Source organism: Strongylocentrotus purpuratus, unplaced genomic scaffold (genome assembly GCF_000002235.5).
Source record: "Strongylocentrotus purpuratus isolate Spur 01 unplaced genomic scaffold, Spur_5.0 spur5_scaffold_1, whole genome shotgun sequence".
In the NCBI taxonomy this organism is placed as follows: domain Eukaryota; kingdom Metazoa; phylum Echinodermata; class Echinoidea; order Camarodonta; family Strongylocentrotidae; genus Strongylocentrotus; species Strongylocentrotus purpuratus.
The window spans coordinates 33653245-33670967 of NW_022145594.1; the positions used below are offsets into that span (position 1 = coordinate 33653245).

The window sequence follows — 17723 nt, forward strand, 5'->3', positions numbered from 1 at the left end:
GTCAAAAGATACTAGTAAATTAATGTTATTTTCATGTAATCGTAATTATACTATTGTTTTTTATTCATAACATGGCGATATTTTAATTATTTAAGCGAGATGTTTGTTAATGTACATGCAAGTGTTCAAATATTCCTTATCATATATCCTCAACACAATAATTCATGTTATTTTTCAGGAATCTTTACATTAATTTGTTCTTCATAACATAACGATATTTAATCATTGAAGTGTAATGTCTATAATGTAAATGTAAATGTAAACATCTCATGGCAATTATCCACCGGGCACAACTACAAAGTTATATACTACAGCATGTATATTCGCAAAACGAGTCTGAATTTTTAGACTGGGCGAGCGGAAATTGGGTACGTCGCCGATCGATGAGCTTGTGGCTTGAATACAGTGCGTCCCAGAAAAAAAGGAAACCGAGAATTATCGATGTTTTTTCTAACTTAATCACAATTATAATTGATAAACGACAGATATTTGTAAAGCTTAGATCATGGGTGATTAAAATCAATTTGAGGAAAGGGTACCAAAAGTCATTTGGCGGACGGTATCTGAATTTCAAAGAGAAAGTCACATTTCTAGAAGGTTCATTTTCTGCCCTTTCATATGACACCTCAATCAGGACATGAGCTAGGAATGACAAAGTTCTGTTTGTTTAAAGTAATGCTTGCATTTTCATCATTTTTTTAAACGAATTCGTTTTCACTGGCTGCCTGCTGTAGCAACAAACATAATTGACAAAAGACTTAACTCCGTTTCGTTGACAATTAATCAGCCATACATGAATGATTTCGTCAATGGCTGATCGTCAACGAAACGGAGTATGTGAGTTGCATCAAATGAAAGAGGAGGATCTAAGCTTCACAAATATGTGTCATTTATTAATCATAATTCAATTAAAATGAACATTTATTTTCTTCCAAACAATACAATTTATAAGTAGGAACATAAATATAATTAAAGAACTTGTATTACAAGGAAGAAGGCGCGAAACCCGAAAAGCATAGCTTGTAGTGGGTACGCCCGAATACATAAATACAATTATACATTATAATAGTAATAAAGTTATGATAAAACATCGATGATTCTCGGTTTCGTTTTTTTCTGGGACGCACTGTGGTGTAGGGTTTACCACGACTAGATTCCAAAGTCCGAGTTTCAATAGACGCGTTTTTATTTGAACAATAAATGGTCAACCTTGTGTGATGTTACGTACGGCGGGTTTGGTCAACCGTAGGCCCATTGTCCTCGAGCCCTCAACCATATTGGCACTCCTTTCTCAGATTTGTTTCATTTTCTTAACAGTGAGCATTCCAATCGGGACGAATATATTACCGACCATCTTAGCAGGGACATGTCTAGTAGGTCCATGATCTTAGCGTCCATAATTAGGAAAGGAGAGAAATTGTCTATATAGTTTTGACAGCTACAGAACAGTTTCACCTGCTGAAGTTGCAGAGAAGGTAAGTCAATCACAAACCGTACGCATACACCAGTGGCCTACGCAGGATTTTTCAAGGGGGGGGGGGGGGGTTAACATCTTGAAATCGGGCCAAAAATTTCGCAATGACTCAGCCAGCCGCTAAATAAGCAGGGAGGGGGGGGGGGACTTAGCCAGGGCTTTTTTTTTTGGGGGGGGGGGGGATTCCCGAAATTAAAAAATTTGACCGATCGACATTCCGTTTCCCCAAACCTCCCCTGCGTACGCGCCTGGCATACACGCGAATGAACTCTACCGCTTTGGGTGGTAGACTACCACTTTTCAGAGATATAAGTCGATTACCGTCTTTTTATAGAAAGCTTCCGATTTGGGGCTTTAAATAATAGGTTATCAATACACAAATAAACGACTGAGTAAATGCAAGAGTAGTGAAAAAAGAGAATAAAGGTCAATTTACGCGCAGAGTATTCCATACTAGATACAAATTAGGCAAATGGGACCTTTTGATAGCCTGAAACGCAGAATCTCTATTTTTTCCAGTGGGAGGGGGTCGAATTCCGAATCTACTTGGTCTGGGAGGGGTTATAACCCCCATCCCCTCTCCTAGACCGATCGGTCACTGCGCTGCCTCGTACTGGTGTAATTTACCGCTGATATTCAAGTGTGGGCATGTATGTGCAAGCTTAGAACCAGAAGGGCATAAATTCATATCCTTTAACAGAGTTAATTCCCTCTTGCTCTCATCACATGGAAGTTGAACTTTATTTTCAGCGTCTTCTTTTACCAACAGGGCAGACAATAATTACAGGAAAGCAACATTGATCTTTTGACCGCGACGTGTTTCCCGCGACATAAGGCAAATCTGAAATAGTTTTCCGTCCTATTCCTGCACAGAATTTTAATATCTGTGTGCGGGCACGTATCCTGTTCAACAAAATAGGAAAATGCTATAAAGCCTTTAGCCTATAACTAAACTTAGTCATTTCATGTCTGCTGGTGAAGTGGATATCTGATAACTACAGGCCCTATGACTGTATGTGGTGCGTTGTAAATGATTAGGAGGGCGATGATATTGTTTGATTTTGGAGTCGAATACATGGACATACATTCAGAGTTCTCATGTGTGCATTTCTGATTCGGGCGCTGATATCAGTAGGATCAATATTCGGGTCAATATTAAGGTATGTGGGAGATGTTCTTTGCTAATTCGTCAGAGACTTATTTCATATTTCGATCCACCTGATATCAACAGGTTGTTTGGCATGCCAGAAATCTACAGCCCCGATGCTTAGAACCATTTCACTGGTACTATAGGTGTTGACATAATTAGAAAAATTGATTAATAATCCAAGTAGGCCTAATTAAAAAGTTACAAACTCGCACAAGTTTTAATCGAAGTTCGCTTCTTCTTTACAATGTTCTAAATGTTAGGGTTCATCACACTTCTTCAGATACTATTATTTAAACAGCAGTTGGTATCAGTCATGCAAGTCTAGCTGCTATCTGTAACTGGATGCAGTTTCAAGATAAGTCAGTACATACATAATAGGAATTACGTAGATGGCATATACTACTGAAACGTTGGAGTAACTGATATTTTCTGTTTCGATTGGCTTGCCGGCGTTAATCCCTCGAAGAGTTTTCACGCACTGATCAACACGAAACACAAGTGGAGGTTTTCAGGCAGTACGTCGAACGTCCCTTCCTGGTGATTTGCATTGTTCAACGGTCAATTGTGCAACAATTAAGCATCCACTTTGGACACGTATGGTGTTGATGTCCAGTAACGGCACCAGTCACACGGTACTCAACAGGCCTGACGATTATAATACTCCGAATTTAACCCACTTGATAATTTCTGAAAGATTTTTAAAAATAAATCGGTAAGCAAACATTGGTATCAACCATCAGCCCTCAAAATGACGAAAATACTTCGTTTTCTCATGGTACTCCTGGCGTGCAGTTTTGACCTTGGTGAAAGTGCGAAATTCCTGTTACCTGCGACCAGTCTGCTGAGCATGCCAAGCCACTACATGAGTCTAACAACCATCACTAAAGCCCTGGTCGAAAGGGGACATGAGGTGGTCCTGCTAATCATCGACAAGAAGGAGACCAAGGGGTTCCTACCAGGGTCTTACACTGCGAACATCACCTACGCAAACCCGATGACCGATGAAGAAATTGCTTACGTTTACAAGATTAAAGGTTCCGCGATGTCAATCTTGAAAAACAGTACTTTCCTTGAATCGGTTATGGACCCTAGTGGACGGGACTTTCAGAAGATGATGTATTTTGGTTGTTTCGAGCTCTTCAAGAATGAAGACACCCTCCGGAAGTTGAAGCAGGAACGCTTTGATATGATGCTCACTTTCCCTGTGATGGACTTCTGTGACTCAGCGATCGCCGCCTATCTGGACGTACCGTATACCCTTTTCACCGGGACGCGGCGTACTCCGGCCTTCCACGAGGACATGGCTGGCATCCCCATTCCTAACTCGTACGTTCCTTTTAGTTCATTCACGCCGTTGCTTACCGACAGAATGAACTTCCTAGAGCGGGTCCAAAACGCATTCTTCCACTATGGCCTACATCCCATCGGGGAATACTTTATAACTTATCGCCCTCTCCGTCACTTGCAACGCACCTATGACATCCGACAGGACCTGACTCCGTGGCAGCTGATCACCAGGGCAGAGATTTGGTTGTGCCACAACACCTGGGCCTTGGAACACCCGAGACCGATTGGTCCAAACTGGATCCCCATTCCAGGGCTCACCATCAAGAAACCAAAACCACTTCCAGAAGATCTCGAGACATTCGTCCAAGGATCTGGAGAACATGGGTTCATCGTGTTCACATTGGTAAGTTCTGTTGGTTTGGTTCTATTTTCTGTATAAATATTCAAATACATACAAGAATACAATGTACAAATATAATACACATCAAGAATTAAAAAACGGCTAGAATGCTCTATTCAGAGCCATTATTAAACTGGCTCTGTTCTTCCTTAAGGTCCATGTTTTCTTCTTTCAACACAAGTCTAATTGTTCCAGACGTAATTCGTCAAAGAATTACATCGGATACAAACCCTCATCTAAAAATACTGATTAGAAAATCTGGAAGCTCCAGTAGTTTGCCGTCAGATCCCGGGATGTGGTCAGACTTCTACTCGTGATGCTGCCCCCACATTTTTTTTTATAGCACAATCAATTCAGGATGATCGCGCTTTGTCGTCTCTTACTGTAACCAAATATCTCACTTTCCATCAGAGAATTAACCTGTCTTCCCTCTGTGAAATAAAATCACTTGAAATGTACTTCTTCCATCAATAACTATACGATTTATACCTATTGTCATACGTATTTGTATTTCATGTTTCATTTTCAATTTCTGTAATTTTGTAAGCGCTATAGTACTTTTTGTTTTTAGTTCTCCTATATAAATGATTGATATTATTATTATTATTCTTTATTATTACGATTTTGTTACACATGTTTGCATCCCCGTCCCCATTCCCACACCCCTTCTCTCTCTCTCTCTCTCTCTCTCATTATATATATATATATATATATATATGTATCTCTCTCTCTCTCTCTCCTGATTACGGAATTCTAGGGGTCAATGACGACGTCGCTTGCATCGGACGGCATCAACGACATGTTCTCGAAAGTTTTCAGCGAGCTACCTCAGAGAGTCATCTGGAGATACGTTGGTCCATCACCCCGTTACCTTGGCAACAACACACTCATCAAGGATTGGTTGCCTCAGAATGACTTGTTAGGTTGGTAAAAATCTTCAATCTCCTCCTTCTATTCATATATTATCGAGTTTGTTTTCCTTCTGTGAATTTCTTCAAACACTCTGTGACAGACTATCACATCAAGTTTCAAGTGTTATTGTTCCACATTTTACCAAAAATATAGACCTACATATAAAATAAGAAATTATACAATACATGTAGTATAAATGAGCACGTCTCAATGATTCTCAATTCATATAATAGATTAAGTAGAATGTGAGGAACCTATTTAAAAGCAGTGCTTGTATATTATAGGTTCCTTGAAAAATAAATAATTGTAGAAGAAAAAACCGTAGCATTAGAGAAGGACGTAATTTAGAGAGGAGACATTTAAAACAATATGGAATAAGGAAATTTGTATACAAAATAATGCATTAGCACATCGATCGTCTTTAAAATATTAGGAACAAATATACAAATATGACGATATAGGAATATATAGGAATGATTGCTGTCATCTGAAGCACGAATTAACGAGATAGGAGAAATTGATTTCGCTCAAATTCATTCTCCTATACTTGTATTTTCACACAGTAGTATATGCTGTACCGTATTATAGCCAGCTTATGAGTACCCCACAAAAGTAAACCGTGTACTCTCATATTGTTTGTTTTTGTTTGTTTTGTTTTATTTCCACTTTTTCATATCAATACAAAGAAACATACAAATAAATATGATGAATAACATGTAAGTTTGACAAAGTTTGTTTCTAGTTTAAATAAAGTTTCATACTGTTACAAAAGGAAAAAGCAGGAGACCACATGTCGTAAGCGTAAATGCTTGAACATGACCGTGGCCTCTGCCGAGTTAACAAAATAAAAGAACAACCCATGCAACTGCATTGTATTCAATGTTAAATAAGATATAAGTGAAGTGATTAAAAGTGAGCATGGCTGATTTAATTTTAATATGACCTCACATATATAATAGTAATTAAAGTAATACAAATATCAATGATAATGATAATAGTTATAATATAAATACTATTGATAATGCCTCTACTAGGTACAGTTAAACTGTGACTTTTTCATAATAGGTACAGTATAATACCTTGTGAAATTGGTCAACGACATGCCACAGAATCGCGTGTATCAAAATTCACTGGAGCTTCAATGGGATGCAGATGATCGCGACTTCTATTTAGGGCGATTTTGTGAAATGATACAATAATGATCCATCACTGCATATAATATAATTTTGTTTTTTTAATATATACAATATAGAAATATTGTGTTTCAGAGCAATTCAGTGCCAAAATGATGATATGAGAATTTGAGAAAGCATTTTCACTTCATTTTTTAGCTCACCCCAAGGCTCGTGTGCTGATCTACCACGGTGGCAGCGGAGGTGTCCACGAAGCCATCCACTACGGCGTTCCGATGCTCCTCATGCCGTTGGCCGGTGACCAGGGACAGAACGCCAATCTGGTAGCAGCGAAAGGGATGGGTCTTGTCCTGGATCCCAACGAACTGGATGAAGCGATACTCAAAACGGCCATTCATGATCTTCTCACCGAGGAAAGGTGAGTTAGTATACAAATAATACACAAAATGATGTGTATTATTTGTTTTATAAGATTATGTTTATTTGTTTTTATAAATTGATGTTTTATAACATGATTTTACTAATGACCGGTCATTAGCATTTGATAGTGACCGGTCATCATCAAAATTACGTGGTAGGCAAAATAAATGCCTGGTCACGTGTACGCTTTCAACTAATCATTTGATTAGGATCCACGCCATTTTCTTATAACTTCTTCTAACACGATCACAAAGACTTTTGAGAAATCAACCAAAAGCGAAAAAAAAAAAAATTAAGGAGGGAGGGAAAGATGAGAATAACAAAGGAGTGAGAAGGAACCTTGTATCCATCACCTATTTCAATGTACAAACATTACCATTGCGCATTTCTTAATCCAGCCATGATTTCTAAAAGTTTAATATTGATAGCTAATGAAATCACCCTTAGCTTCAATTTTTCGAACGTCTTTGCGATAGGGCGTTAACTTATTTTAGCTGCCGACTTGCTGGAGGAATAACTTTACACGAACACGATTAGTCGATAAGACTTTCGAAAATTAAAACCTCAGGTGAATTCAATTAATAGCCTTATCGGATCCACCACCTCCTGAAATGTGCAAACATTACAATAATAATAGTATTAATAATCTGGATTTATATAGTGCCTAATACGAAATACCGTCTCTAAGTACTTTATAGATGTCATTATCGCGGTAATCGGATTCATTCATGCACAATGTCCAACATCTCCACTCCCCGGTGAGCATTCCTACCATATGGTCTCCGTAAGGGCATATGGCAATTACTGACAATTCTCTCCTGGGTATGGAGTGGTAAATGTAGATTAATGCCTTGCCAAGGGACATAAAGTGTCGTGTCGGGGATTGAACCCACGACCTTTGCATTTCAAGTAATGCTAGTGCTTAAACCACTCAACTTTGGGATGTGCAATAGAGGATTGAAATTACCATATAAGTTCATTATTTGAAGGGCTTTGCAATCTTCTTCATTTTCATTTCATTTATTTCCGCAATGACAGGAAATAGGTTTACACAGACTTTCAGTTTTTAATCATTATGAGCATTACGAGAATAACGAACAATTATGACTGATCTGTACACAATTAAGTAGTACGAATGATTATTTTCATATCATCTAAATGGTATGTGAATGAATGCGGACTGTATTGTGGAATTAAGACACCTTAGAAAGCAAAGCAAAAGTAGTTCCGGTTCCTGAACGTAAAATATCAAACTCTATCACAATGATTTCTGGTGTTCTCCCAGGTACAAGGCTAACGTTATGAAGGGTTCTGGTATCCTCCGAGACCGACTAGCCAGTCCGCTCGACACGGCCGTATTCTGGATAGAGCACGTGCTCAAGTTTGGTGGCGATCATCTACGGCTACGATCTACTGAAATGGGATTCATCCAGCTCAACTCACTCGACGTAATCGCATTTGTAGTCGTTTTATCATCAATACTTATATACATTAATTATTTAATCATACGAGGGTGTTATAGGTGCATTTGTAAAAAGACAAGAAAACAAAAAAGTGACTAATTGATACACTTATTGTAGTCACATTTCTACTAGCTTTCTCCTTGATATACACAATTATCTCTCTATATTACACTGGAAAAAATTGTTTTAAACACTTCAGATTTAAATATAAACATAGGATTATTTCTAGATGAACTGTAGATTTTTTTTCTATATGAACGAAACTCTTACGTAATAACATTCTTAGAAATTTGAGAGCTCATAAAACAAGGATTTCGATTTGGGCAACGTTTAAGTGGGCCTAGTTTAAAGACGCATAGTGTAGTGGGCTCTCATTGGGAATTCGACACCATTTGGGTGTTATACCCGAAAACAGGCAGGTGTCGTCAGTCACCAGGATCAGCATTCAGTTTTTTAACAAACAGGACTTTTTTTCCCCATGCACCAATCGCCCCAAACGGAAAAGTCATTATATCTTAAATTTTCTTCACCCGAAGATTCATTTTGCATCACTCTGACACTCATTACGCGCCACGTATACATGAACACATTTTTAAAAACGTTCTTTGACCGAGCGAAGCGAGCGAGCAAAACAATAATGACAATTTTGATAACATTTTTACTTTATAATCAACACATCAGATGAAATATATAATTAATAGTGTAGGCATCTCGCTGCCGAATACATGAATACAAAAATCATTGTGTGCGGTCAATTCGATGCAAGAAAATGAGGAGATTCGGGCATCTCATTGCCTAGAATTATCCTGTTTCTAAATGGTGCGAGCGAGTGAAGCGAGCTTGGATGTAAGACAATTTTTTATCTGTAAAAATACTATTTCCTCATGAAATTGAATACTTAAGCGGTTTTTTACATTCCGTTTTCACGAAAAAGACGTTTGTCCAAAATAATAATTTAAAAAATATATATATATTACTAAAATTCTCGGGCGGTACACCTAAAGATGTCCTATGACACCCCACTGTGTTGCGGCACCCCAGTTGAAAAACGCAGCACTTTGTCTACGTGACAATCGAATAGTCCTTGCTAATCAAAACGATAACGTCCTCTTAAACTCAGACTTCGATGTTGACTCTGTCAATCTGACTTGAGACGTGTACGCGGTATTTCATTATATCTATATAAACTAGTTGTAGAGGAAGGAATTATAAATGATGATTTTTTTTAGGGGGGGGGATATGCATAAATATAAATATTTTTGTATGAATATGCATGTTGTCCTTCTTGATTAAGCTAATAAAGCCTTAAACTTCCAAACCGTATAATTTTGTATCCACACAATATGTTTGTAGAATAATTTACTGTAACTAAAAGATTATATTTGTAAAGGCATATATCTATATATTTTTGTAAATTGACATGTTTTTTTTTTAATCAGGCGAATAAAGAATAAATAAATTGAAATGATATTTGTTTTACATGACAGTGTTTTTATTGTTTTATTTTTTAAAGTAACCTTTAAGACTCATAATAAAAATGTTCTGCTCCAAACAACTAAATTCGGGGTACTTGTGCCAAAAGGGATAAGGTACGTGATATCGACCGGCCTTCAGACCACTAATCGACCGGCCCTAAAGTTAGAATACAGTGAGCGGCCCGTGGTAAAAGCTCACCACAGCCAGTCAGCCTCTGCGTATCATTGACCCACGAAATCAAAATCTTAAAGGGAAAGTCCACCCCCAAAATAAGTTTGTTTCAATAGAGGCAGAATAATAAGAAAATCAGGTGAGTGAAAGTTTGAGCAAATTCTGAATGAAAATAAGAAAGTTATGAATTATTGAAGTTGTGATCAATCAAATACAAATTGGCAACTCTGTGACTTATTATACGAGCTCTCCTTCATTTGCTTTGTGCATAATATTCCATAAAATCATGTTTTCTTCGTTATTGATGACGGAATATATATTTGTTCCTTGCAGGGGGAGTATAGAAACATATTTGCAATTATTATATTTAGGGTGCATGTATGGTTGAAATTTTTCTTGAGGGAAAATGAAAATTTTAGATTTTTTTAGTACTGAGCAAATGGAAGTTGAGCTCGCATGATATGTCATAGAATTGCCAATTTGTGTTTGATTGATCACAACTTCAAAAATCCTAACTTCCTTATTTTTAATCGGAATTTGCTCAAACTTTCACTGACTTGTTTCTCTCATTTTTCTACTCCTATTAAAACTAACTTAATTTCAGGGTGGACTTCCCCTTTAAGTCTTAGTGGCCACTACAAACATAATAAAGTATAATGAGTTGCGATTGACTGAATCAATCACAAGTCCTCCAAAAAATCGCAAGGGTGACGTCCCCCATCTTCCATATTTACATTTATATATATTTACATATACATTAGTTGCGATTAAAGGGAAAGTCCACCCTGAAATCAAGTTGGTTCTAATATAAGCAGAATAAATGAGAGAAATAGGTTAGTGTCCGATTAAAATTGGAAAGTTATGAATTTTTTAAAAAAATTCAGCGGTGAAACCCAAGTTGGCAACTTGACATCTTGCGACCTCCTCTCCGATTCGCTTTCATCAATAGTGATCTGTCAGTTTATGACAAGTTCAGTGACCCAATCAAAATTTTATATTAAGTGTCTCTCCAAGTTCCTCGATCTTGAGCCATCCGTTTCAGCGTTTCATACCCTGTTGCTCCACATTCTGTGATTACATCGTCTAGATAGCCTTGTACAACAAAACAAAATCATTAACTTTCATTTTCTAAGTTATTTTATACGACGGGCTAGATTTGTTTCCTACAGTGGTTGTATACAAAACATATTTGCTATAATGGTGTATTAATGCTGGGGTAATAATAATTTCAGTAACAAGAGCATTATTGACACGAATGTGGTTACCGTGGGTAAATAGAACATTATTTACAGCATCATAATTATTGTTTCAAACAGTTGCCCCCTCCCCCTATTTGATCCGCTGTTGCCTTGCATCGCCACAATCGTTTCCCGTGAAACCACCTTGAAGGACTCGAAATACATTAGCCCGAATTCACAAAGGAGGTTTGTAGACAAACCTAGATTTATGTGCGTCATATGACGCGTTTTGACGCGTTTCAGACCAAGGGTTGTCTGACCCTTGGTCTGAAACGTATCAAAAAGAGTCATATGACGCACATAAACCTAGGTTTGTCGACAAACCTCCTTTGTGAATTCGGGCCATTAAGGTTTATAACTTTATTATACCTTCCAACTCTTATTGAAGTCTGAATAATGAGACTACTCAAGTGCGTCGTCATACCTCAGGTCACTGGGACAAATACGGAGGTCACCTTTCGAGAGTTCGTGCGGAGGGTATTCAAACAACGTTCCACGTGAGCTTTTTATTTTTAGCCACAAACGTCACGATTATAGGCCATGAACATACATTTAACTTGATCTCGGTCTTATAGTATTTATACAAGCCTCATGAACTTGGGTATGAGCAAACTCACGCCTCGATGCAACCCAACCGTACCCTTCTCTCCTATTCCTTCCCAATCCAATTCCAATTATGACGACTGCATATACTTTTTGATGCAACAGGCGTGGCCTTGTATAGTCATGTATATAATACTATCACATTTGAGTCGATGATACTTGGACATTGACCAATAATCATTAATCAAATAAAATTATAATGACTTTGATTTTGTGTCGGTACATAATGTATGGGTGTATAATGGGGGGGGGGGGGGTTGAATGTTACAAAAAATAATTATTACTGGTGCAGAACGTTGCCGAAAGTCTATGATCGAGTTTGACGACCCCTCCAACGTCCTCTACCTATTAATGGCCGTGCTATATAATGTGCATTTTATCCACCGAGTATTATATTACATGCCCCCCCCCAATCCTCACCCCTCCCCTATGTCTAGACCCCATTACGCCACTCCAATGGTAGCCTTTAAACAAGGCCACATGTCTGATAGACGCCCAGCGACTATATATGAGACTAATCGCGAAAACCCGAGTGAACGGCATGGCTACCGCCATTCGATCGCGCGTTCACAACGGGTCTCTAGATTCATCTCAGCCGCTGATTGGGGTGGAAAATAGCCAGAGTCACGAGGCCTTGTCAAAAGGCTACTCCAATGCTGGCCTCACATGTTCATGGATCCCCTGTATAGTGTAAACAATATCTGGTCAAAAGCGGTAACCCAATCTAGTGTGTACACAATATTATATCAACGTAATATCTATATTTTGCACGCATGCACGTGTGCCTATAAAGTAAAGGGTTTTGTACATGTACTTATAAATTGCAGGCATCCATGCTGTTTAGCTTGGTTGATTCCACTTAATTATTCTCGATAAAGCAACCAGTCATGAATGACATGAACCACTTCCGACGAAAGGCCTCACTAAAACTGAACCTGTCTTATTGGTCTTTCTTCCTCTTACTGGTGAGTTCTCAATCTTGCAATGGAGCGCGGTTTCTCCTCCCGTCCATTAAGTTGATGCGTACACCAAGCCACCACATCGCACTCACCACTATCACTCAGGCCCTCGTCCAGCGCGGCCATGACGTGACTCTACTGATCATTGACAACCTGAATGTGGGTGGCCTTCTGCCAGATTCATACACGTCTAAGATTACCTTACCGAATCCTATGACGGAGGAGGAACTCCAGGAGCTCGATTACTTGAGAAACACGCTTTCGGAAATGATTAACATGACAAAGCTTGAAGTAATGCAAGATCCAAGACCATGGAAATTGAGCGGCCTAGATGCGTTTGCATGTGATGAGCTGTTTAAGAACACTGGTCTTCTAGAACAGCTCCAGCGTGAACGCTTTGATAAACTGATAACCTTTCCTGTAATGGACACCTGTGATACAGTTCTTGCCGCCTACTTAGACATACCATATATTGTTCTAACTGGTACGCGAAGAGTTGTAAGCTTCCACGAAGGAATGCTTGGTATTCCAACTCCAGTTTCCTACGTGCCATTCAGTATCTTCACGCCAGAGCTGGGTGACCGCATGACTTTCTTTCAACGCGTCAAGAATGCAGTAATGTTTTATGGTGTACACGTAATTATTGAGTACTTCAGTATCTATCGTCCTATCCGTCAGATGCAACGCACTTACGGCATCCGACCGGACCTGACTCCGTGGCAGATGATCAGCAGGGCAGAATTATGGTTGTGTCATAACACTTGGGCCTTGGAATACCCGAGACCCATCGCTCCAAACTGGATCCCGATAGGTGGATTCACCATCAAAGAACCCAAACCACTCCCAGAGGATCTAGAGACATTCGTCGAAGGGTCTGGAGAACATGGGTTCGTTATCTTCACGTTGGTAAGTTGTAGCACCACTGGCGTGAGTGGCAGGAGGTAGTATCAGTTCTACAGGACTGTATGACGCTGATGGGGTTTGATGTTAGGACTAGGGTACGTTTCACAAAACTTGTCGTCAGTGACAAATAACAGTTTTTGTTATAAGCTACTGAAATCCTTGTTCCTGATTGGTTATCAGCAGATTTTTCACTGATTTTTGTCATCTGTCATTGACAAAAGGCTTTGTGAAGTGGGCCATGTCAAGTGCCAACTTCGAAACAGACAAGGTTCCTGCCAGCATAGTCTCTTCTATTTCATTAAGATAGTAATAATAATGTATTTATGATACAATTTGGGGTGATTTCCTTTCGCGAATAGACCATGCACACCCATCACTTTATCTCTTTTCCACTTTAAATTACATTCCTTTTGTTTTATTGTTTCTCAAAAGGGATCATCGGCAAACAATATTGGGAGCAACGCCCTCACCGATATATTTTCGAAGGTTTTCAGCGAATTGTCACAGAGGGTCATATGGAGATACGTTGGTCCTACACCACGTTACCTTGGCAACAACACACTGATCTCTGATTGGCTTCCACAGAATGACCTTTTAGGTAAGAATTATGTATTAATTACTATTGGTTTTTGTTTTGTTATGTTTATAAATGTTGTTAATTTAACACATGGACGTGCATGATCCAAAAGCACGATCTTCACCATTGTGACGCAACTAGTCTGCGTCTGCAATGCCCGTTGTACACGATACATAATTTCAATCACGTTACTACCTGTGCTAAATGTTAACTCTCACATGGTGCCTCATGGACTAGGTCTGTTGTTGACGCAGTCCTACGTCAGCAAATGACGCCTCGTTAACATGACTGCTTGTCCGAGGCTAGCCCGGCCGACACAGCAACACATGATGTATGCAGACGGATCGAATTTCGAGTATTGTAGTTCATTAACAATTAACAGATTAATGGAATACCTCGTCACTTGGTCCCCATGAAAGAAACTTTCCATGGATTTGATTATGTTAGTAAAAAGTCTATTGGCGGTAGGGGGTAACAGCTTGTGTGTATCGGGCTTAAAGACGTTCAGCAGTAATATTCGTGCTCGTGCGCATGCACCTTAGCTGCACATGCATGGCCAACTGTTTATTTATTCACCATGCATAGCGCATGGAGTTCCTGGTATTGTCCATAGTAGATACCTGATCAGCTGGCCCTACGCAACTAGGGTTCGTCTGAACAACGTCCTTAACTCCTTGACTGCCTAATTAGGGACTTTTAGATTCTGCACGACGAGAACGTGGACTGCCCTTTTAAGGCAATGTGACGTCCTTCTAAGGCACTGGCAGTGACGTCACATTGCCTTAAAAGGGCAGTCCGCGTTCTCGTCGTGCAGAATCTAAAAGTCCCTATCGGTGAGCTGCTCTGTAGTCTAATCCATTCTTTCTAATGCTAAACCAATCACTTGCTCATCTCCCAGCTCATCCCAAAGCTCGACTGCTTATCTACCATGCGGGGAGTGCAGGGGTTCACGAGGCCATCAATCAAGGCGTTCCGATGCTCCTCATGCCGCTGGGTGGTGATCAGCCTCCGAACGCTCATCTGGTAGAAGCGAAAGGGATGGGTCTCGCTCTGGATGTGAATGATTTAGATGAAGATAGGATAAGGACGAGTATTAACACCCTTCTCAATGATGAGAGGTATGTTTAATCCGTTTTACACCATACACTGAGACTTGTTTCTTTTCTTCTGTTTTTTTTTTGGGGGGGGGGCGTGCCACTTTTGACACTCTACTTACTTAGTTTGCCATAAGAACACAAAAAACAATTTTGGACCCTTTAATAATAATAATACACCACATTTATTTATAACCCCCCCCCCACACATACACACACACACACTCAGTGTTATTTAGGGTTCACATATGCATGTTCCCTCCTTTTGAAAACACCCCCCTAAGTCCGGTGTGTAAAGTCAATACGGGCCGGATTTTTGTGTACTACGAGCCGGACTTTGGTGCGTGAAAAGTACCTCTTTACCCCGGCCCCCCCCCCCCCCCCCCACTCAGTGTTATTTAGGGTACGCATATGCTCGTACCCTCTTTTTGAAGGCACCCCCTATCTGAGGACTGCCAACATTTTCCGAACCCCCCTTTCGCGGGCTTTTCGCGGGCTTTTCCTGCCTTGGAGACCCCCCTAAATCAGGAAAAATGCTCAATGTACCCCCCTAAATTCTGAATAATTTCTCAGGAGTCCATAGAGATGAGAGAAAAAAAGAAAAACACCCCCTTTTTAAAGAAATCTCCAGGTGAAAAGTCAAATACACCCCTTTTTTTTTACAATTCTCGGGCCGGACTTTGTCGCACGAAAAGTACCCCTTTACCGGACATTTTGGCAACACGCATGCGGTCATTCCGACCTCTGAGTGGGGGGGGGGGGGGGGCCGGGCTCTTTACCTGGAAATTTTGGGAACACGCATGGTATCCGAGCCGGGTGGGGGATTTATAACGCGCCTAATACTTTGTTTCTAGTCGCAGTATATATTATTACCCCAGTCATCGGATTCAACCTTACCCGCACGCGTCTTTTTTCTTCCTCAACCTAGCCATCCTACCGCTGCATTCGATTGGCTCACAAGGAACTTAAACGTCATGCGCTATAGTCATAAATATTCATGATACGCACGCACACCGAATCTGATGCGATAATTTATCTAATAATGAGATTTCATACAAAACTTACAAGTGCAAAGCTATGTTTAATCAAAATAAATGACATTGCGAGAAAATCGGGAGGCTTACCGTTAATAGGGACTTTTAGATTTGCGTGGACTGATACGTGTGACGTCCATTCAAGACAGTGGATTAAAATGACGTCGATGGTAGCAATCCGCGTTTTCTTTGTGCAAATCTAAAAGTCCCTATTGAATGACTACCGGTACCCAGGTCGTAACTTGTCCATTATCATTGCGACATACTGGTTAGTCCAGAATCTGACCGATTTATTTTGTTATCTCCACCACACCGTACCAACGCAAATATTCATATATTCAAATATTAATATGCAGCGAAATGATGGCTAGGTTAGGAAAAAATAAGACGCTACCCGTACACAATATATGCGCATTCTCCACTCAATGTTCAATGCTGATTCAACTGCAGTGACTTTCGCATCCAAGCGGGTATAATACCTGGGTGAAGAGTGGCAACAAGACAGTGCCGGGATGGGATTTGAATCCCGCACCTAAATTGTGATCAACAGTTCGGTGACTTATCAACTAGAGCACAACGCCTCTACCTCATGTCTTGATATGAACAGTTCTGTGAAGAGTTTCACAGTTCTGTGAAGAGTTTCACTTCTCTATAATTGAATGGTTAACTATAGCCAAAAAATGCAAAAACAAAAAACTTATTCATTAATTTGTGTTTGTTTCTTTGATTTTTCAGCTACAAGATTAATGCGAAGCGGGCATCTGGTATCCTTCGAGACCAACTAGCCAGTCCGCTGGACACGGCGGTATTCTGGATAGAGCACGTGGTCAAGTATGGTGGCGATCATCTGCGTCTACGATCTACTGAAATGGGTTTCATCCAGCTCAACTCACTCGACGTAGTCGCATTTCTAGTCGTTTTATTGTTAATAGGATTATACATTGATTATTTAATGATAAGAGGGTGTTATAGGTGCCTATGTAGAAAAACGGTGAAACAAAAAAGTGACTAACCTTCAGGCTAATCCTTGCATTTTTTTATATTTAGACAAGGAAACTTTGAATGCAAGTTGACTTTGTGCAAGAATTTATATTTTAAAATTCACAAAATTCCCTTTTCCTAGATTTATTATAGGGAGATTAAGTTTGATATCGTTGCATACACGCATGAAACTGTAACTTTTTATTTTTGATAAGAACCAATAATGAAAACATTGTTAATGATAACTAGAGTAAAGGTTATAGGTACAATCACAATGAAATTAGGAATAATAAATATCACCAGAATATTGATGATAATACATGTTGTATTACTGATGATAATACAAGTAATGAAAATATTATTGCTACTACTGCTATACTTCTTATAATGATTATAATAATAAAAGTAAATATCATATTAGTAATATTGTTTATGATGATAATACCAA

At 39.4% G+C, this 17723-nt stretch overlaps 2 protein-coding genes across 2 annotated transcripts; both read left to right on the top strand.

The window, feature by feature from the left end:
- Positions 1–1757: 1757 nt before the first annotated feature.
- On the top strand, positions 1758–9704 carry LOC115917912 (UDP-glucuronosyltransferase 2C1-like). The gene is made up of 4 exons (XM_011671172.2): positions 1758–4314; positions 5069–5234; positions 6555–6774; positions 8062–9704. The coding sequence occupies exons 1-4, from the start codon at positions 3373–3375 to the stop codon at positions 8336–8338; spliced, it is 1605 nt and encodes a 534-aa protein (XP_011669474.2). The 5' UTR covers positions 1758–3372; the 3' UTR covers positions 8339–9704.
- Positions 9705–12255: 2551 nt separating this feature from the next.
- Positions 12256–17550, top strand: LOC581741 (UDP-glucuronosyltransferase 2C1). The gene is made up of 4 exons (XM_781674.5): positions 12256–13592; positions 14022–14187; positions 15065–15284; positions 17030–17550. Exons 1-4 carry the CDS (start codon positions 12615–12617, stop codon positions 17304–17306), a joined length of 1641 nt encoding a protein of 546 aa, XP_786767.4. The 5' UTR covers positions 12256–12614; the 3' UTR covers positions 17307–17550.
- The last annotated feature ends 173 nt before the right edge of the window (positions 17551–17723 follow it).

Bases quoted from the DNA above. Each gene is read 5' to 3' on its own strand.
- LOC115917912 (XM_011671172.2), top strand. From the start codon at position 3,373: ATGACGAAAATACTTCGTTTTCTCATGGTACTCCTGGCGTGCAGTTTT. The intron at 4,315-5,068 runs GTAAGTTCTGTT...ACGGAATTCTAG, and splicing joins GGTTCATCGTGTTCACATTG to GGGTCAATGACGACGTCGCT. The intron at 5,235-6,554 runs GTTGGTAAAAAT...TTCATTTTTTAG, and splicing joins GCCTCAGAATGACTTGTTAG to CTCACCCCAAGGCTCGTGTG.
- LOC581741 (XM_781674.5), top strand. From the start codon at position 12,615: ATGAATGACATGAACCACTTCCGACGAAAGGCCTCACTAAAACTGAAC. The intron at 13,593-14,021 runs GTAAGTTGTAGC...GTTTCTCAAAAG, and splicing joins GGTTCGTTATCTTCACGTTG to GGATCATCGGCAAACAATAT. The intron at 14,188-15,064 runs GTAAGAATTATG...CTCATCTCCCAG, and splicing joins TCCACAGAATGACCTTTTAG to CTCATCCCAAAGCTCGACTG.